Raw genomic sequence first — 21,598 nt, forward strand, 5'->3', positions numbered from 1 at the left:
GATTGATAGATTGGGCTTCCGTGCTTTTAAAGCTGTGAATGTGTTGAAGAGGCAGGAGCTGTTTGATTTAGCATGGAGGCTAATAGTGTCTGATCAAGCTTGACGAGAGTAAGAGAGTGAGAGCAGAAAAAGAAGAGAAATCTTGTCCCACCAAGGTATTTTAGGATGCCTCAGCCATCCATCGGGTAAATGAAGCATCATAGAGCTCTTTCAGAGCTTACAAGAAGAGAATGAGACAGGATATGAGAAGAATAACGGGCAAATAGAAACTATTATTGAATCCTGCATAAGGTCAGTGTATTCTGGGAGTGACAGAATGTATCTGTGGGAGAATGTGTGGATGAGACTTTGTAGTCCTTGTCTTTTGCATGGTCCAGTTGACTTTGATGTACCAGAAAAGTCTGTCAGTGTCTGTCTGTCTGTTTAGATTCTCTTACTTTAGTTTCCCTGAAACCTTAAATCTAGCAATAATAAAATAACCTTCATTCAGAAAAATAGAACCAAAAAGGTTCTTTGGAGGGTGCCACAAAAGACCATTTAATTTGATTGCTCTTCAAGATCATTAAAGGGCCATGTTTGGTTCCCTAAAGGACTGTTCATTGGATCATTCTTTTAAGACCATTGTAGGACCATTTGGACTCTCTAAAGAGTAGGTTCTCATACTGAGTCTACATTTTCCTGTGCAAAACTGTAGACTGAGAGGCCACAAGGACCACTTTGAGAACCACTATTCTAACAAACCTTTCATTCAAAGCCCAAAAGGAATCAATGTTGGTTCCCTGAAGAACCTTCAAATGAATGGGTTTTTTTGGAACCTTCAAATGGATGGAACTTTCTTCTTTTGTAAATGTGATGTATGAGTGAAATTGTTTTATTACCTTCCACATTACGTAGAGCTTCTTTACCAGTTCTAGAACCACGAACCATTTAAACGAAACTTATATTTGAAGTCTCTTCTGCCCCTCTTCCTCTGTGTGTTTGGCAGGTAATGTGGGTCTGCAACCTGTGCAGGAAGCAGCAGGAGATCCTCACCAAGTCCGGGGAATGGTTCTCATCTGGGCCCCGAGGCAGGCCCCTGAGCCTGGATGCTGCTGTGTCTGGCCTTGAGGCTGACGGGGACAGGAAGTTGCGTTCCAGGTCCCAGGCCTCCCCTGGCACTAACCTCACTGCAGCGGACTCTCAGGGCCCGACCACCGGACCTGTTGACCGCAACAAAGCAGTGGACACGATGCCAGCCTCACGAGCTCGCAGCGAACCCCCACGAGAGAAGTACGTCCATCTTTATACATGATAATACTGAGGCTATTTCTGGGGTAGAGTTGTTAGACATTTTGATGAATTGGGTAAATATAGCCTTAGATTATAAATTGGATATTACATAATACACATATACCAGGAATGGCAGAGTCACTCGGTGAGAAACAATGAGAGGTCTCAAATCCAGAATGTGTGAAATGTATCCTGGCAGACCATCAAAACATCAGATGTTCAAATATTTAAGCTCCTTTTGAGGGAAAGAAGTAAGTAAAGCTTCACTCAGATCTGAAGCAACTCACAGGTGTTTGTGTGCATCCTTCCACTGTGAGAAGACAGAAAGAGGAGAGGGCTTGTTCTAGAGCACTGAGCACTAAGACTGGACATCTGAGATGTGGAACATAGCCTTGTGGACTGACAAGCCCAAATGTGTTTTTTGGAGCAGTTAAAAAATGCAGCCAGTGTCTAAGAGGGAAGAAAGACCAGAAAAGAGCCGAAACTGTTATGAAGGTGAAGAGTGGACACAGTGCTATAGTATATTTAGTCACTGAGGCTTTTGTTTCTTCTGTAATTTGTACAGTAAGTTATAGTATACTCCTCTGAGTGTAATTCACAGTGCACTACCAGTCTTAGTGCTGTTGCATCCTGTAAATGTACACTTCTGGGATTTCTCGATGTGGTATTTCTGGGTCAGTAGGCTTATCAGAAAGGCTTTGATTGGTGATTTTTCCATATGTAAGCAAATCAGCTGTGTTTTACCAGCATCCTCTATTTGGAAGTTTCAGGTTGTGTTTTACCTTATGGTTAAGGTGGTGTTGAATAAGACCTGGTTGAAGTGTAGTCTGTAGGTGATCTTTTTTTGTCACCTGTCAATGGTCTTCAAATACTAGGAATAACCTATTCTCACATAACTAAAGCTGTAAATGTCCATAACAATGTGAGTGGTCATAAGCAGGGTTTAAACTTGGATTTGTAAAGGCAAGCTAAGGAACACTAGGTAGTATATTTATTTTACAGCTACAAAGACATTGCCATTGCTTATCTGGGCATAGCACTGCAGAATCTGCACTATGTAACTGGAGGAGTGGTAGAAAACTAACTTTCTTCCATCCCGTCTCACGTTTCATTTCAGGACTGTGCTGTACAAATGAAGTAAGCTTTGCAACACTAGGGGGAGCCCAAGAGCAAAATATCAAATCTTACCTACGTACTACGTAATTGTTTGCTTTTCCATTTATATATATCCTCTTTATCCCCTCTTGTCCTTGTAGCCCTTGCTGCTTGCCAGGTAGACATTATAAATAAGTTCTTAATGACTTGCCTGTGATATAAACTGTTCAGTAATTAGTGCACAAAATACCTAATGGCAAACTCAAATCACTCCATCACTGTAGCCAAAAAAGTACACCATATTCTTTAGTCCTTATTTCTGTCTTTCTCCTTGTCCAATAGGAAGAGGCCTGTATCCTTACATGAGCAGAATGGCAAGGTCATTGGCCGGGGTGAGAGGAGGGCGGGGCCAGGCAGGCTGCCGGCGCATGGTCCAGAGGACCGCGTCCCTGGCAAGCGCCTGGAGAAAGGTCATTCACACGAATACAATCACCCAGAGGGTGATGCTGCCCATCCAGAGCAGCGGAGGAGACAGGACGAAGAGGAGCGAGAGCGGCAGCGGCGGGAGGAGGAGTATCAGACCCGTTACCGCAGTGACCCCAACCTGGCCCGCTACCCTGTCAAGCCTCAGAAAGAAGAGCAAGAGATGCGAATGCATGCCAAAGTGTCTAAAATGCGTCAAGAGCGCCATCACAGCGACCTGGCCATCAACGAGGTGGGACTAGCTCAGGACGGGGGCGAGACCCCTGGCAGCAGGCTGAGCAGGAGGGGCGTGTCTAACGAGGATCGCAAAGCACTTTTAGAAAACCACCGCGCATACTCTGTGGACAGGACCGTGGGGGGAAGTGGTGGTGGGGGTGTACTACACGGATCCCTCCAAAAACAGAGTCACAGTGGTCCTCGTATGGGCCCAGGGGGACCCCCAGACCTCAGGGACGGACAGGACTGGGGCCCCAAGGACCACTTGGAGCCCGGGTCTGTGGCTTTACTGCACAAAACCAAGCGCGAGAAGGCTGCGGAAAGCTTCCGCAAGGATTCGTCCCTCAGCTCGGATCAGTCGGAGTGTCTCCGGCCCCCTCCACCTAGGGCTTACCGGCCCAAACGGTGTCTCAACAAGAGACAGATGTCCATTAGCAGCTCTGAGGAGGAAGGAGGGTCCACCCCAGAGTACACAAGCTGTGAAGATGTGGAAATCGACAGCATCAGTGAAAAAGGTACAGTAGAGGTCCAATAAAGGAACAAACTGTGTAAATGTACCTTTAAAAGTACAACAGTGTTTAAAAGTAAGTTTTGTTCTTCAAAGGTACATTCCATTCTCTTTCCAGGAGGAGAGATGCATGTTTATAATATTTCATTATAGAACTGTGTCATATAAAATACACAATATAAGTTCTGGAGATGAAATGGAGCGTATGAAATCAACACAATTTTAGAAAATCTACAATTATAATAAATTAAGGTACAAATACGTGCCCTTGAGGGTACCACCACAGAGACAGCAAAAGGTACCACCACATTGACAAATTTTCTGACAGTGTAGGGAGCCTTTTAAAAACAAATTAGTTCAGGTTGCTGTAGGTCAGGGAGGGGCCATCCTGAGATCCATATCCAGAGACATCCTCATTTACATTGCTGTCACAATAAGACACCCGAATTTATCCATTGTTATACATTAAAAGCGCTGGTTGTTTATATAACTGTTAGCACTAATACTTCCATTAAAAATGATGTTGATAAAAATCATTGTCACATTATTTTCAAAATACACGTTATTTAAGTAATGATTCATTTTATTGTTATACACATATCTTTATATTTGTCTTTCAAAAAAACATAAAGCACCAAATGTCCTACAAATCATTTGGAATTCTCCTGTCTTCACTCTTTTATTGATTTGTGTTACAGACACGCCTGTGATTTTCTCAAAATAGCCCTTGCGCAAAAGAAAAATGACACAGAGTTACATTTCAAGCCTCTACAACAAGCAGATTTTTTTTGGAAAGTTCCCCCTTTTTGTAGGACAGCAGATTTGGGAATTAGGTCAGTGGTTCACTCATGTAACGCTGTCCAGTGACTGGCGGACTGTCTTCCATCCCAGGATGTAGCATGCTCATTTTGCTGGGACTTTTCTGGACTAACGGCTCAATATTCACCCTTGAGTAAAGCCATGCCGGACCGGATGCCATTATGGTTTCGGGTCATGCTGTCCATCCAGACTGACAGATAATGACTAGAAAGTTAACTACAATTAGCAATTAGAATCTGACTGTATTTAAAATATACCTCTTTTTAAAATCAAAGCTAACATTTATATCAAAGTTCCTGAAATAACGTCCGTGTGCATTAGAGAAATAAAGCTCATATTAGAGTCATATTTGTTAAAAGGGATGTCTTATAAACATGTAAGGGATGTCTTATCTGGTATGCAGTTACTATGGCATTGAAGGAGTGGATTAAGCAGATTTTGTATTGTTATAGCAAGGGAAATCCTCCTGAATCCAGTCAATATATTTTATATGTGTCAGTCTTAAATTGCTCTAATATTACTACATTCGTATTATTTGTAGACATGTTCGGTTTTTTTAATTGGCTTTATTTAGTGGGAGATAAATTTGTGTTGTCTAAACTAATGCAGATCATGTGGCTTATATCAATGATACCTGAAACAATAAATTGATCTGAGAGTGGAATATGACAATTGCATTAGATCATTTCAGAGAAGCAAAAAACATATAAAATGGTTGAAATATCTTATTGTTCATAGTAGGCCTGTCACAATCATTTTATTATCCATTTTTTGCTGACTTCAGTATTGCATGTTGTATTTACTTGTATTTACTTTGTGTTTTTTATGTTTCAATTATTTAGGATATTGAACATTATTTACAGTACGATTCCTATATGAGAATATTCAGAATAACAATTTTATTTTAAAATTTCATTGGTAATTAAAGGGGTGTAATTATATTGTAATCAATGGCATAAAATGGTCTTTACATGACAATAATGGAATTTATTTATGGTACAGTATATTACCATGAAAATTGCTATTGTGAAAGGCCTATTTCTTAGGACAAACTGATAATGAGAAATATTTTTAAGAGGATTTCACCCGCTAGGATATGCTTTTACAGTGTAGCACCTAATTCACTAAAATCCCAAATGGAAAAAGACACTGGAATGGACAGTCTTTCTGTAAAACAAGAAGTGTCAGCAAGACTTAAGTGAGGTGAATTAAATGAGGCACCTTATAGCATATGAATTGTTTATTGTTAATCTCTGTCCTTAGTTCCCCTTTTTCATTAAACTATCCTTCAGCTAGCATTGGCTCTATAATCAGGATTATGTTGGACTGTCTAAAGGGTTTGCTAACAGTGTCACTAGGGTCACCTGCTGGATGTTGTTAGTGATCTGTTCATCTTTGTCTCATAGTGTCACTTTAGGTCAAATCTAATATTACAAGATCTGACACTAAATGATTTAAAGCTAAAGGTCATTGCTAGAACTGTGCTGAAAGCTAACAATGTCCCATCTTCTTTACATCCCAATGTCAGCTAGATCTATTAGCAACTTAAGTGGCTTTTTAACAACTGTTGGATTATTGCCATATTGTAGACACACTGTGGGATTCCTTGACTTTAGCCTTTAATTTTATATTACATCAAGAAGTACTGCAATCCCAATATAAAAGGAGAATATAGTTTTTAATGTACGAATAATGTTTTTATTGGTACATTATCACATCAATGTGCTGTCAAGCTACCTTAGCTATAGGCTTCTTAACATTAGCAAACCTGATAGCTTGCTAGCTGATATACTGCAAAGTGAAAAAAAGGCTAATGTTAGCTAACCTAGTGTTGTTATGGTCTGTTATCATTTTCAAGTTCTTTACAGTGGGTTGAAGTTCTTATGCACATTGAAGGGCCTCTAAAAATAATTTTTGGGACCCCTAAAATAGGCTAAGTCTGTCTCTGCCTAGAGTTGTAGGCCTTATCTTAGCACTGCTAAGAAATTATTCTTTTAATACAGGTTGAAGTCAAAAGTCAATACACTCTAATCCTTCAGAGAGAACTACACTAGTGGAATGTTTATTTGTACTGTGCCATGTCATTGAGTTTGAACCCAACTTCAGGGGAAATCCCACTGCATATAGCTCATATTGTTGTATATTTTATGACTTTTATATTTTATGGCTCACTGCACTAATGGAGTCAAAGCAAAAATGGCTTCTTTGCATAGCATTTGTTGTGAGTCTGACTAACTGATCTCTGCCATTTTCTGTTTGTTCTTTCTTTGTAGGTGACTGGGATTGCCATCCTCTTGACCCTACAGTGTGGCATGTAAGTTTATATTTATTAAGAAATAAATTAAGAAAGAGAACTTGTTAATGGGTTCCAGTGGCGGATGCTGGTCTTTCAAGGAGGGGAAGCTCAATTTCGGCCTACATCATAAAATGTGTTGGTTTATTTATGCGTAAATTCTACCATCCGTTCCTTTCTAAGAAAATGATCTGTGACCCTGTCGTACCAACAAGGCATCTTTTCCAGGGACTTGACTAGTGTCCTTTCAATGGTCAGCAGAGCTAGGCTGCTTAAACGGCCTTGGCCCATGTGAAGTGTGTCCCCCTGTGCTCCCACAGATCTTTACACCAAAGGATCGCTGATTCGCACATTTCGCTGTCAATCAAAAAGGGGTTCAGCCTCAGACAGATCATCCAATCATCATGCAGAAGCTGAGCGTCCGGGCCAGCCGAGGCCAGCCCACTGCCCCATAGACCCCCAGAGACGCTGAGCATCCGATGGGCGGGACAAAGCCCAGCATTTATCCAATGACTCGTCTCGTTTCACTGCACTTTGCTGCTTCGCTATTGAACTCCACACTGTTTAAAGCACTGTGAAGCTACGGGAATGATTGAGAGGAAAGCCACGAGTGAAAAAAACCAGTGATAAGAAGCTGATTCTGAACAAAAGTTGAGCGCGATGTAGTGCATATTTATTCAATGACATGTACACACAACAGTATATATTTGATCACTTATTTTTTTACATTTTAGGGGAAGCTGAGCTTCCCTTGCAGTCTTAGAGCAATTGCCGTTGATGGGTTCCCAAACTAAGGACCCAGATATCAGCTCAAATTCACAACGTCACATAGTCAGCTGCAGCAGGTAGGCTCGGAATATGCCTATTATATACAAGGACAGGCAGATGATCAGTATGAAGGAAATATTTTCTTAATTCTTTACAAAATAATATTTTAATTAAGCGTATTACATTACGTTACTTAGTTATTGGAAAAAGTAATTGCATTACTGTAGAACATTGCCCCAACACTGTATAAAATGAAACACTTTCCTGGACACAGATTGAGCCTAGTACCTGAATAAAAGCTTTTCCACAGGAGAATCTCTACTGCCAGGATACTTCAGTTATTGGTGCTAATCTGGTCCTAGTGCTAATTTCAGACCTTTCTTTGCCAAAATGCTGTACTTGTAAGCAAACAGACAATGACCCTAGTCACTCTACAAAACAGGCAAGGCACTTTTTAACAAGAACGTGGAAGAAAAGAACAATGAAATATCAAAATGGCCAGACTAGAGTCCTGATTTCAAACCGAATCTGTGAGAAGGTCATTGGTGGAATAGTTTTGTCTAAGAACCCCACTACAGTTAATGAACTGTGGAAGAGGCTGGATGAAAATTGGAACAAAACCAAACCAAAGAAGTGTGAGAAATCTGTGATGTCCAGCAGGTGCTGATGTGATGATGTCATTCAGAGCAAGTGTCTCTACATTTCCTAATCATTATTGAAAGTGGTAACTGTAAAAGTTATTATTCGTAAGCTTCTTTTCCGTCACAGTGATTACTATTCTCTAATTACAGCGCTTGTTAAAAAAGTTTTTTATATTGTGTCACAGAATATTTTTAATGGTCAAAAACACTACACCAGACTTTCTAAACCGGGATGCTGTCTGGCTTTGTTGGGGGTTCCCGTCAAAATATTCAGACCTTGCTGACATAAAAATAAACATTATAGTTCAAAATGTCATAATGCAGCTACAACGGCTTCAAGATTAAAGTCAGAACAGTGGCGTGACCAGAAATAAAACGGCAGCTGGGCCTGGATAATTTCAGTTCCACAGTATTTACAACCAGTGGCACAGGAAATATGGGTGTCCAATTTAGATTGTCGCAGATGGGGGACGGTTTTCTTTCACTTTCTTGATTGGGGGTGAAGCACTTCATGCGCTTCACAAAAACAAAGCTGCTGCAGCGTCTCATGTGACTCGTGTTTCCCTCGCCTCCCTCACCCTCCAGCTCTGAGATTGACTCTTGGGAATGTGCATAGCCAAAGTAGGAGAGTGTGTCTGTGACTTACTAGTGGCTGACTGGGTGGGCCTTGGTACTGTTTGGGTGTGGCAAGGCCTACCTTTGGCCACACACCGGAGTCTGAAACTTCCATAGGTGCCCTGATTGAAAAATAGTTGAGAAATGCTGTGCTACTCCAAATACTGTACACTGTGTGAACTATGTACTTAATAAATAAGAGCAAGACACTGAGGCTCCATATACAGTAAATGTGCATTAAAGGAAACTCTTACCCTACTAATAGCTTTACAAGATGCTAATAGTCCAGTGAGGGAACATTTCATGGCCTGAAGGTATCTCCAGTGAAACAAAAACTGTTCTTGTGTTCTTCAAAACTGAGTATAAATTCTAAAGGACACCTCTCATATGGTAAGTCCTTGGTAATGCACTGAGCGTGTGTGTGTCAGTGTGTGTTTTACTGGACAGTATATGTGCATCAGTGTGAGAGTGTGCCCATCATTAATGAGATTAAAAAGCTCCGTTCCATTTCTCCACAGCATCCTGTTACCTGGCAGCCGTCCAAAGAGGGAGATCATTTGATCGGCCGCATTACTCTGAGCAAGCGCTCGGCCATGCCCCGGGAAGCTGGCTCGCTGCTCGGGCTAAAGGTGAGCCTGTCAGCGCCTCTCTACTGCTGCCAACTGCTGTATATTACACATCTTACACATCTCTGTCTGCATCGCCCACCTAACACAATGCCACGCTACATTACACATGGTTAGGCACGTCTCAGCCTTTTTTTTTATTATTTATTTTTTTTTAAACATCACTGCCTGTGTACTGGTGCCAGTTACTGTACAGTACTGTATGTCTCTGCCTACAACTCTCACCTAACACTTCACTCGTCCATGGAAAGGCACTGCAGTTAAAGAAGATGGTGTTGTTGATCTGAGAGGAACACTATACTCCCAGTGAAGTATGGTGGTGGGAGTGTCACAGCATTGGGCTCTTTTTATACAAACAGTACTTATACATTTCCCATGAAAGAAGTGATGTACTGGGACAAATTAGAGAAGATCTCACAACTGCTCTTGTGGCTGAATGCAATCAAATCCTCACAGCTATGTTCCAATACCAAGTTTAATGCTTTCTCAGAACAGAATAGCAACAAAAAGGAGATGTCTTTCATTGCGGAAGAAATGGCTAAACTATTACCTGTGAGTGTATAGATAAAAAAAAAAAAATCGAATGCCCATTAAGTCCTACTACTAATTACTGTAGAACTGTAAGAACGTCATGCTACATAAAGTCTTGTCAATACTTTTATCAATGCAACGACATTCATCTGTAGAAATGAATACATTAGCCCTTGAAAATGAATGATAAGTCTAAAAACTTTACCAGGGATTAAGAGGTTAAAGTCTAAGTCTCCTGTCAGAAAAGGCTCCAATGGGGAATTTGATTAGGTTTAGACCTATATTCTCATTTATTTAATGTTCAAAATTTAGCTTCAAGGTCCTGTATTGTGCAAATGATTGACTGCAGGTCTTTAATGTCCCCAGGTGGTTGGTGGGAAGATGACAGAGACTGGACGACTTGGAGCTTTCATCACCAAAGTAAAGAAAGGAAGTCTGGCAGACATTGTAGGCCATTTAAGAGCAGGTGAGGATTACTAAACGGCCAAGTCTTGTGCTGAATTTAAAGACGTTTTCTCACAAATTATTTCAATTAAAATGCAAATGAGGATGGAATATTGCTGTTGTCAGGAACATATCTCCATTTTTGACATTTTTTTGGGCATAATTTGTATTCACCATTATTTACAATTTAAGTACAAATATGTTTTTCTCTTTGTACAGTTGCTTTATAAGGAGATTTTATTCCAATAAGAGGTTCTGTTCTGATGATATTTCTGATGATATTTAAACTCGTGGACTAAACATCATTAATGGGTGCAATGTAGATTGATCTCAGTTACAGTGTTTAACTGTATTCACTGTATTAACTGGAGACCAGAGCAATAACTCCAGTATATTCAGTTGAGTCTGTTTTGATTAAAGGTGATGAGGTGTTGCAGTGGAATGGGAAGGCGTTGCCTGGAGCAACCAAGAAGGAAGTGTACAACATCATTTTAGAGTCACAGTCTGCACCTCAAGTAGAAATAGTGGTTTCACGACCAATTGGGTAAGCATAATGAACCCCAACTCTACTGTATGCTATTATTTGTCTGTGGAAAGGAAAAGTTAAGGTGTTTAATCTGACACTAATGTACTTAGAGGACAATGTGGTCAGAAGTAGCAAAATAAGATAAGACTTTATTTATCATTGTAGATATACAGCAAAATTGTATAACATGGGGGGCTTATTACAGGTTGACAGCAGCGACGTGGGTGCAAAAAATTACAAAAAATATTAATGGTACTTAGGTATTTTCAACAAAATCAAAATGCTAATTTAACCAGGGACTCTTCCTCTTTTAGGCTGTAGATCCAAAGCTAAAAAATTTGGACAGCAGGTCCAATAAAACAGAAAGCTGTGGTTTGTGAACAGTGCAAGATACTTCATGTACAACTTGACTAACCTCATTGTTGTATGTAAATATACATCTAATATGAAAGTGATGCTTGCAACACAGTCCAAAAAATGTTGGGTCAGGTAAAGGTTTAGACTGGAAACTCTGTGAAATGCTCCTGAATATGGTAAACTGGTGACGTAAACATGCTTGGGTAAAGGCACATCCATAGAAATTTACGTCCGTGTACGCGTAGAGACATTATGCCAAGGGGCAGTACACGCGTAAACCGTAGGGGGCAGTGCAGAGCCGAATCTGCAATTACCATCTGCAATTGTAATCTTTCTCTGGTCTGCCGTCTAGTGGAAGCCTCCAATAACAAGTGTAGCACATAGGCAAGTATGTGAACAGTTACGTTCGTGTCACAGATGGTTGTCTACGTGAACGCACGGCCAAACAGCAGGAATATCTCTACCCTTAAAAGGGTGGATGGATCAAGGCTCAACACTTTGCCCAAATATACTCCAGTGATTAATCCGGGTCTTTAAACCTGGCTGCAGCGGTTTTAGGTATTTGACTCTGAGCATATCACATCATCCAAAGATTCGGGGAATCTCAGAACATGTCTGTGTATAAAGGTCAAGGCGTAAAACATGACAACAAACACTAAGTGCAGTTGTGCAGCTGGAGGTGTTTAACACAAGAATGACAACATTTAGGAAGGTGTTGCAGGCATTAAATTTGAAATAAATTCATATTAGCGTAGTTTTAAGAAAAAAATACAAATGTCATGTTTTTTGTGGTTAAACTGGATTGTTTAGTCTCTGCTTTCTAATTTTACTAACCTTTCACATACTGTCCCAACACAGAAAGACAATAAGCTTCATATTCATATCTGAATATACATAAGGCAGGTTTACATTTATTGAAATGTGTTGACCGGTTTCTTCAGATGAAGCTACTGCATTTATTTTACGTTTGTCAGAATACAAATTGATGTGCATTTGTGATTTGTTTTCCCACCGCATGTAAAAGCTGTATCCATCGTATTCTTTCCAAAAACTTCTTGAGAAAGGTGTATAGAGCTTATCAGTAAGTAAAGCTTTAGACTGACAGTGATATTGACCCCCAGTGTCCAGTGCCTGACCCTCAAATACCCTCCAACCTCAAGCCATGGCATATCTGTTAGCATTGCTAGCATATTAGCAATGTGTAGATACCAAACTAATGTAACCCTCTGGATCCCTGCCCTTTCCCTGGTCGGGTTTTAGTGACAAAATGAATCAGCCCAGTCTCAGTGATTTAATACGGTTCATTTTTCACGTCTCTTAATATATGGTCATGTCTTTTCCTTTTTTGAAGAGACACACCAAGAATTCCGCAGTCTTCTCATCCTCCTCTTGAATCCAGTAAGTTTGCTGTGTTGTATTCATCAAAGTCATCGTCACATTGATTTTCACATCATACGTTTATATGTACCAGAAGCCAGTGGTCCCTCTGATTTACGTAGACTCACACTTATTTTATTCTGTGTTTTTGCTACGTCTAGCGGGTTCCAGTTCCATAGACGAGTCTCAGAAAATGGATCGTCCCTCCATCTCTGTGATGTCCCCGACAAGTCCTGGCATGTTGAAAGATCTCCCTCAGGTTCTGCCAGGCCAGCTTTCAGTAAGTGGGAGCAGAAAGAAAGACTGAGTAAACCACAGTTCTTCAAATACAAATCTTGATTCTAAAGTCAGTAAGGTCCATTTGCGTTAAATGTCCTCCCAGCAAAAGTCCGAACCTTAAGATTTGTGCTTTGTCTCATAGTGGCATGTCACGTTGCTGCTTTTGATTAATGCCACATTTTGGGAACATGTAAGTCACAGGTTTAGAACCGGCTGCAGGAAGAATGACAATAAACTGCTTCATCTGTTCACGTCCCTCTTGTTCTCTCTAGTGAACTGTACATCCAGCACTTTGATTGGCTCAGTGAATTGAAACCATCACTCTGTCCAGATCCGGAGCCATTGCCATTTGGTGATGCCCACACTAGGTGGACAGTCAACCCAGATATGGCAGACATTAACTACTTGTAGATTCAGTAAATTCCCAGTAAATCAAAACCCATTTTTCTTGTTATATGCTTAAACCTTGCAACTACAAATATATAACAAATATATGGATTGAGGATGGTTTCTGTCGTTGTTTGCAGATTTTTCAATGTACTGTGTCTTAATTTTGAAGGTATTAGCTACCTGTATCTTTAATAGGTTAGTAGTGCCTGTGCACTACAAATGTGTTGACATTTCTAAGACTTTGTAACTTTATTGTCACTGGACTTTAGCACATCTCTGTTTTACTGAGTTGACAATAATACGCTATGTATTTTTCTCCTCTACTAGGTCAAACTGTGGTATGACAAAGTGGGCCATCAGCTCATCGTCAATGTTTTACATGCCAGGGACCTGCCTCCTCGCCCAGATGGACGTCCGCGGAACCCTTACGTCAAAATGTACTTCCTTCCAGATAGGAGGTGAACACTTCTCATTTAACACTGGTTACACTCAGCATCCACTACACATCTGAACCTCAGGCAGCCATATTCATGCAACATCTGGTAGCTAAAAACCTAGACGCTCCTAGTTACGTTACTATTGTAGCTCCAGTTCAAAACTAAAGAAGCAAACTTCAGGCACTCAGCATGTCTTATCTGACAGAATATGTTTGAATTCTTTGCTGAGCTATTGCTTTAAAGGACACTAAGTAGTATTTTTATCTTAAAATTACAGCTTCAGAATCACTGTGATGTTTCACTGACCTGTAAAAGGGAGAACAGATCCTCTGTTGTTGCTACTCTGGGCTCAGCACTGCAAGAACTGCACTATGTAACATGTAGAGGAGGGTAGGAAACCAGCCCTCTTCTTTCCCATGCCTTCCTTGAGTTCCAGACAGTGCTGTAAAAATGAATGTAACTCTACAACTGTAGGGGGAGCCCAAGAGAAAAATGGTTTCCTACCCTCCTTCAAGTTACATAATGCATTTTCTTCAGCGCTGAGTGGCATCACAATTATTTTGAAGTTCTAATTTTAAGGTAAAATTACTACAGGGTGTTGCTTTAAGGGAAAAATATACTACAGCTTTCAATATATCAACCAAAAGTGAGAGGGACTAATTCTTTTAAGGAATACATCCATACACAGTCAGTTTTCCCACACACCTACTTCAAATTCATGCAGAAATTTAAGAAAATTTTGACATATTTTCACATAGAAAATCAACAGAAAGTGTTGTTTGCCCAGGATTGTCTTTACTGCAATATCTGCACTGTATACTGCAATGTCCATGTCTCTCAGTGATAAGAGCAAGAGGAGGACGAAGACTGTGAAGAAGAGTGCAGAGCCCAAGTGGAACCAGACGTTTCTGTACTCTCATGTTCACCGGAGGGACTTCAGAGAGCGTATGCTGGAGATCACCGTGTGGGACCAGCCTCGAGCACAGGAGGAGGAGAGCGATTTCCTCGGAGAGGTCAGTTCTTGACTTGGTGCTCGTGCGTGTGCCTCACTGGCACGTAATCGCATATACTCTATCAGCACCACTGGGTCTGTCAGTGATGCTTTTATATTTGGATCAAGGAGCTTCAGTGTAGTGCGTCCCCCCCCACCCCCCCTCAGTGTGTTCAGATGTTCATACGGCTTTCTTGGTGTATATAGGAAATGACCTATACTGTCTTTTATGGGAGCTACATCGGATAGTTAGTGACTTCTAGAGTTCAGTGGAATAAGAATGTTTCTGTGGTGTCTTGATATTAACGGAAACCTGTTTTGCAGATCCTGATAGAGCTGGAGACGGCTTTGTTGGATGACCAGCCGCACTGGTATAAGCTGCAGAGCCATGACATATCCTCCCTCCCTCTCCCCCAGCCCTCCCCCTACCTCCCCCGTAAACATGTCCATGGAGACAGTCCCAGCAAGAAGCTACAGAGTAAGTGTGTGTGGGTGTGTAGGTTGGTGTGTGGGTTGGTGGGTGGGTGTGGGGTCTAAATCAGCTTTGAACTTGGCAAAACACAATCATATATTGAAAAAGGCAGTGGCTGTATGTACAGTGTAGCAGATAACACTCTTGCAGTTGGCTGTGTAACAGATGTGTGTGTGTCAGTGACTGAGTGAGTGTGTGAAATTGTCCACAGGTGTGAGTGACCAGGTGACTGTGTGAAATTGTTGACAGGCGTTAGCGTGTGAGTGACTGGCTGAGTTAACTTTTTGTAAGTGATTTATGTTAAGACTAATTAACTCTGAGGTCACGGGTCATTTTGTATTCCCCAATAAAGGTCTGTAAAATTCTTCATCCAGAGGCTCTGGCATTTTGGCGTTGACCAAAATGACCCGTCCTCAGAGCTGTGTTTACAGAGAGGTGCTGTGTTCTGACCGATGGTGTGTTTCTGTAGTGATTCAACTCTGTGCTGTGTTGTATGTCTCAGGATCTCACCGCATCATTGAGACTGATTATGATGATGCTATTACGGTAGTCTCTTCAGGTGTGTGGGGCGGGGGCATGGTCACTGTGGTCCTGCAGTGAAAGTGCAGCACAGGGCGAGAGAGAGAAAGAAGCTTTATTTTAATTTGCCGTAGAACGACTATTAAACACTATCTTTCAAAGGTTTGGAATCAAAACTTTGGAAACAGGGTAATGAACTAAATTAGTGTAATGTGTTCAACCTGTGCAGGTTTCCTCCCACAGTCCAGTGGGGTGGATTGGCTGTATGAAATTGTCAACAAGTTTGAGTGTGTGACTGGCTGGACAAGTGTGTTCTTCCCATGTTCACGTGTCCAAAAACACGTTGGTAGGTAGATTGGCGACTTAAAAGTGTCCGTGGGTGTTTGTGAGAGTGAATGTGTGAGTGTGTGTCACCCTGCAAAGGACTGGTGCCCCCTCCAGGGTGTGTTACCGCCGTGCGCCCAGTGATTCCGGGTAGGCTCCGGACCCACCGCGACCCAGAATTGGATAAGCGCTTACAGACACAGGTGGCTTGGGAGCGACCACGATGAAGTGGTTACTGAAGATCAATGACTGAATCGACTAACTTCATATTTTTTTTTTTATAAAACCCTGTTTAAATACAGTTGGGGCTCTGAGGTGATAAGTGGTTCCAAACTTTTGAACTGTGTTCTGCTTCAAAAAAACAAAACAAATTTAAATGATTACATTTGATCAACTCTTTAAAACTAAATATTAAATGAATCATAATAATAAATGTAAAACTATAAAAAAAATCTATTAATAATGGCACCAAACCAGAACAGTTCCTAGGCAGCGAAGGAAAAATGGGGCGTCGTTTTCTTTGTTTGTGTTTGTCAGATGCAGAGTCAGTCTTTCTCCCCCTCTGCTGGGCTGCTGTAGTAATGTAGCTGCACCACAGAGAAAAGAACTCACAGAGAAAACTGCATGGAAACAGGAATGGCACTGTAGTTCACTCTGTAGTAGCATTTATAACATCTTCATAAGACCTACTGAGATGTGTTATAAAGCTGGCGTCGTACTGGTTCTAACTGACCGAGGTAGCTTTCTGCACATTCCTGGGTCTTATGACGAAAGGTTGACTTCTTTGCGTTGTTTTTTTGTTGCATGCCTGCAGTAGAGCCTGCTCTAGACGCTGTAGAGTAATGAACGGTGCCTCTTTTTCTATTGTGGAGATTTCTGAAGACTGTGGAAGCTCACAGCTCTAAGCATATCATCCTGCTTTAGCCGTATAATCAGTTTGAAGCGACTGTGTGAGACGGTACACCTGCAAATTGATTAAAGTCATGAAATTAAAAATATTTCTGCCGATTTGAAAGGACAGGATGATATGAAAACCTTCTTATCAATGACTGATTAACGCTGCAGTGGTTAAGTATTTTAAAGTGTTTATGAAAGCAGTAATATCCATTGACATCAGGGAGTGGGGTGGAGGGATGGCAACAGTTTTAGTTTTAAAAAACAATGCTAGGCCACTTTTGGAGCACAGAACACGCCTACAACTGCATACACATACGTACACATACACTGGGCGTATAACTATGACACACACCCAAAGCGGCCAGAGTTGTTGTGAGTAATACATGGACAGAACTGTTAATAAGCCCTTTGAAATCATTTTAATAAACATGAAGTGATCATACTCTCAATAACAGTTCCATCCTTGAATACAGACCCTGTGATTCAGTGTTTTTGAATCACTTTAACAACCTGTCAATATCTTGTGTATCCTATTGTTAAAGATATGCAGTAGCACCTGTTTCTTGGCTTCTTTTTGGCATGTTCAGAGCGGTAGAGTTTGTGCTGGTAGTTCGGCACAACTTCCGCATGAGCTCTAGTGGGAGTTTAAAAGGAATAGTTTAGCCAAAAACATTTCATTTACACTTTTTCCATCTCACTCCACCTACAGTCAGCTCCAGCATCAAACTACACATTAAAACTCAAGAAAATAAACACGTCTAGTTGACTGACTACATTTTGGGAGAGTGGGAAAGTGTGAATTTGATTTCTGGCTTCAAACTATTGCTTTAGAAATCTGAGTATGTGGTTAGCACCCAATGATATTAAAGACATCTGTCTGCTGGGAGAGACATTTACTGATACAGAGTCATGCATATGCTTCAGCACAACTTTTACATTGTATATTGTGTGTGTGTGTGTGTGTCTCCCAGCAGCGGAGAGGAACTCCAGAGACAGAGAGAGGTCCAGTACCCTGACTGTGCCAGAGAGACCAGCCGCTGTCCAGCATCGCTCTCGTTCCGTCTCTCCACACAGAGAAGATCAGTGTAGAGCCCGTTCCAAACCCTCCCATATGCCTATGCAGAGGTATACACACACACACACACTTACACTAACAGGTTAGGCTGACTGTGCATTTCAAAGCAAGGTCTGTAAAACCAGACAAACTCTCAGAGAGAACTGCAAAGAGAGAATCTCCCACATGAGACTTAACTGGCATAACACGCCTGGGCAATATTTGCATTCTCCTCCAAGCGTGTTGAGCTGACCAGTGATGTCATGCTAGTATCACTTCCAGTACAACTGTGGGAGATTGACATGTCTTGAAGCAATCATGTCCTTGTCCTATGTTCCCAGGTTGATGGCATTGTGTGTGATTGGGGGGGGTCCTAGTGAATGAGCGGAACTGGCTACACCTAAATTGACGGATATTTTTAAATATATGTAAATATTGAGGTCCCACACGTAAATATTTTTAAAAATATGTTAATATCTCTCTCTCTTTTCAGAAGTCTGGACGAAATCCATCAGAACCGGCATCATTCTCGCTCGCCCACTCTCTACCACAACTCTCAGCAGGAGCACAGATCTGGAGACTCGGACTATGACTATTCTGAGGATAGGTACGAATCCGGCTGTTTGGAGTAAATGTTTACTAGTGACCCAGGTCTCTGCTGAAACCCAAAGATCTGTAAGCCAGCTAACGACACCTTAAAATACCATAGCTACAATTCATGAGATGTAATACATTTTTAATTCACATAACTGTGGTCCTCAGACTTACGTTTTTAAGTTGAAAAGCAAAGCTAAAGCCTGTAGATAATTTATTTCTTAAATACTATGGAAAATGATAATAGAAAAGCTTCCTATGTGGCTCCTCATGAAGCTCCTTGAGAAGTTGGCGTGTATAACGCGGACTGAACTCTAAAGATTCTAAAATAGTAGCTTATATATTGATTAATGTTTTGTGCGTCCCACATAACCGTGCCTTTCATAATAGAGATGATTTTACATTAATTATGAAGCCTTCTAAGAGTGTATATGTCTGTTGATAACTTTTTAAAGATTTTACATTTGTAATATGTATTTAGGGTGTTATTCAGGGCAGTAGATTTTACATGGGGAAGAGCAGTGATGCTATTATTGAAAACCATAGAAACCATTTTACTCACTGTAGTAATAAGCCCTGGTTATCTGACGGCTGTGCGGATTGACATGGCAATATGAATGACATCATATCCTGTTGAACAGAGGCTTTTACAGCGTGAGAAAATATGTTGTACTCTCCTTTTTCTGTGTCCTTTATAAATCAGTTATTATATCACAGATCTCCTATGGTACAATGACCTTGTCCCTCCTCCCTGTGTAAAACTAGTCCCCTTAGAATAGTAGTTAAGACAGAAGACTGTGTATGTATATCTCAAATGTATTCTTACTGCTTAGACGAGTTGTTAATAGCCTACTTTTACTTTACTAACTACTAATACTACTAATATGACTAACAACCATTACTTTGTTCAGTCATTACTATAGTTATGATCATTATTAATAATTGTGAGCTAATTCTGTGTGCCATTGTTCCCCTCTGTTCACTGACCTGTGTGTGTGTGTGTGTGTGTGCGTGTTTGGGGCCATCCTTTTATTTTCGGCTCTGGTTATGTTCGTTTCATGTTGTCACTTATCGCCATGGCAACCTTAGCGAGGTCCTGGAGATGCACAGATCAATCCGGGGTGGGAGCGCTGAGTGCCTGCACACAAACAGGTAAAAAAAAGCAGACAAACAAACAAAACAAGAGTTTGCTTTGAGCTGACTACATTTCCCAGCATTCTTTGCCAAGTCAAAGGTGTTTGAGAGATGTTTAAGTTCAAACCAGATCTCACTGATAAATTACAGTGGCGGCTGAGGCCCTTGTACAAAGTCTTTCATAAACTTTGAGTTATTGACGACAGTAATATGCCTACAGTGGTCATACACGTATAAAAGCAAAGCTGGCTTTTCTATGCGTGCCTATAAAATGCATGTTTTCATTGCTGTAACACATTTGTTTGTCTTTATTTTTCCATTGCATGGCCATTTGGTGTTACTAACTTGGATAGGAACTTAGCTAGGCACTGTAATACCTTGCCCCCAAAGATGCCCCTGTTAGTGAATGGCATTCACAAAGACATATACAGGTAGGAGGCTTTCTGTGTACTGTTCCCTGGTAGTGAATGGAATACTCCAGCTTTTTACACTCTTATCTCTATTGGTTGGTTCATGGGGATTAAGGGATTAAGCTTTAGTCAAGGACTGTGTTTTCCTGCCAGTCTCAGAACCTCATTCAAAATCTGTAGTGTGTAGTCCAGGACTAAACTTTACTCTGGTGTGGGAATCTGTAGCGTACCTTCAGTTTGCATGGACAGCAGTGACTCTCACTGTATTCTCTAGAAAGAGATTAGGAAAAAAGCTGGTGTGTTCCTGTAAGATCAAGCCCCATCCATTTCCCATCTTTCCCAGAGTTTGAGAGGAGTGCCAATTGAATAATGCACTGAGAATGAGTTAAAACGGTGTCAGTGTTTATAATATATAATATAATATAAAAACATTTCAGCCAATCAGATCACAGCACTGGCTCTGTTTTAGAAAATGTCTTTGGCTACTTACAGAAGTGTGCGCCTTGCTTTAGTGAAAAGTGATGCAAAGCCATTTAATGTTCTGCATGAGCAGATAGACTCCTGTTTAAGCTGCATACATGAACAAGTCATGTGTATTACGTAATTGAACTGGCATCCAGTTGCAGTCACTGGTCAGCATCTGTACTGTATCCCATGGCCTGTGCTTAAAGGTATACTCCAACACGTTTCAGCTTAATCTGTATTTGCTGCATCTGTTGCCTAGGATCCGTTAGCGTAGAGAGTGGTTTTCATTCTTTTCCCAGTACGCAGAAGATAAGAGAAAAGCTGCTGACTCAGAGCACACTTACAATAGGAGACAATGGGCAGATGCGGTTGTCTATGGCATGCTACGTGTGCAGTGGGTAACAGTAGGTTGAAAAATGCTGGCGTATTCCTTTAATATTGTCCATGGTTAATAGTTAACGCTATAGTGTTTCAGTGTTACCTTTCAAATCTCTGGATAATGCCAGTCAGAAAAAGTGTTTAAAGCATTGTAAGTAAGAACACGTTGTTGTTATTGCTATTAGATCCTTTAAAAATAAGCTGTAACGCAAAATCACTTTAAAACTACAATACAGCGCCAGGCTCCTGTCTCCTTCACTCTGTATTTTGAAGTCTTTTCCTTCCATGTTTTTATTCCCTGTATTTTTTTTTCCTATGGGCTTATATGAAACAGGGTAATCTATTTTCTTCATGGATGGAATGAATCCCCTTTGGATTGTGGGTCATATATCACAGTGACAACCACAGACATACTCTAAGCTTCTGACCAGTCCACAGGAAAGCAGTGTTCAGACCCTAAGCTCTACCACTAACCCCACCCCACCCCAAAAACAACTGCCCTATAAAAGACCTCTGTTTGTGTTCTGTTCCTTATATCTTTATAGTTGCTTTTTCACTTCGTTACTTATGGAACAAAACCTCCTATCTCCAAAACTCCAAATCTCATTGTTTAATGTAAATTCTAAAGTAATATCTGAGCATCCTTATCGTGACCAAATATAAAGCTGAGCTAATGTTGTTCAATT

General features: G+C 40.9%; 1 protein-coding gene across 4 annotated transcripts in view; it reads left to right on the top strand.

Annotated features, from left to right (window-relative positions):
* Positions 1–21,598, top strand: part of rims1b (regulating synaptic membrane exocytosis 1b) — an 80,825-nt gene that overhangs the window by 33,881 nt on the left and 25,346 nt on the right. For 2 of the 4 annotated variants that reach the window (XM_066660951.1, XM_066660950.1), the window contains exons 3-17: positions 986–1,269; positions 2,707–3,578; positions 6,664–6,704; positions 9,226–9,336; positions 10,231–10,330; positions 10,729–10,852; positions 12,543–12,589; positions 12,730–12,848; positions 13,565–13,695; positions 14,516–14,687; positions 14,990–15,143; positions 17,849–18,002; positions 18,425–18,538; positions 19,615–19,677; positions 20,013–20,090. In XM_066660951.1, the coding sequence (XP_066517048.1) occupies positions 986–1,269; positions 2,707–3,578; positions 6,664–6,704; positions 9,226–9,336; positions 10,231–10,330; positions 10,729–10,852; positions 12,543–12,589; positions 12,730–12,848; positions 13,565–13,695; positions 14,516–14,687; positions 14,990–15,143; positions 17,849–18,002; positions 18,425–18,538; positions 19,615–19,677; positions 20,013–20,090 (2,564 nt within the window). The remainder of the gene's footprint in view (positions 1–985; positions 1,270–2,706; positions 3,579–6,663; positions 6,705–9,225; positions 9,337–10,230; positions 10,331–10,728; positions 10,853–12,542; positions 12,590–12,729; positions 12,849–13,564; positions 13,696–14,515; positions 14,688–14,989; positions 15,144–17,848; positions 18,003–18,424; positions 18,539–19,614; positions 19,678–20,012; positions 20,091–21,598) is intronic. The other 2 variants (XM_066660948.1, XM_066660949.1) reach the window with 2 other exon arrangements.

The sequence above is a fragment of the Hoplias malabaricus genome, chromosome 2, assembly GCF_029633855.1.
Source record: "Hoplias malabaricus isolate fHopMal1 chromosome 2, fHopMal1.hap1, whole genome shotgun sequence".
Lineage (NCBI taxonomy): Eukaryota > Metazoa > Chordata > Actinopteri > Characiformes > Erythrinidae > Hoplias > Hoplias malabaricus.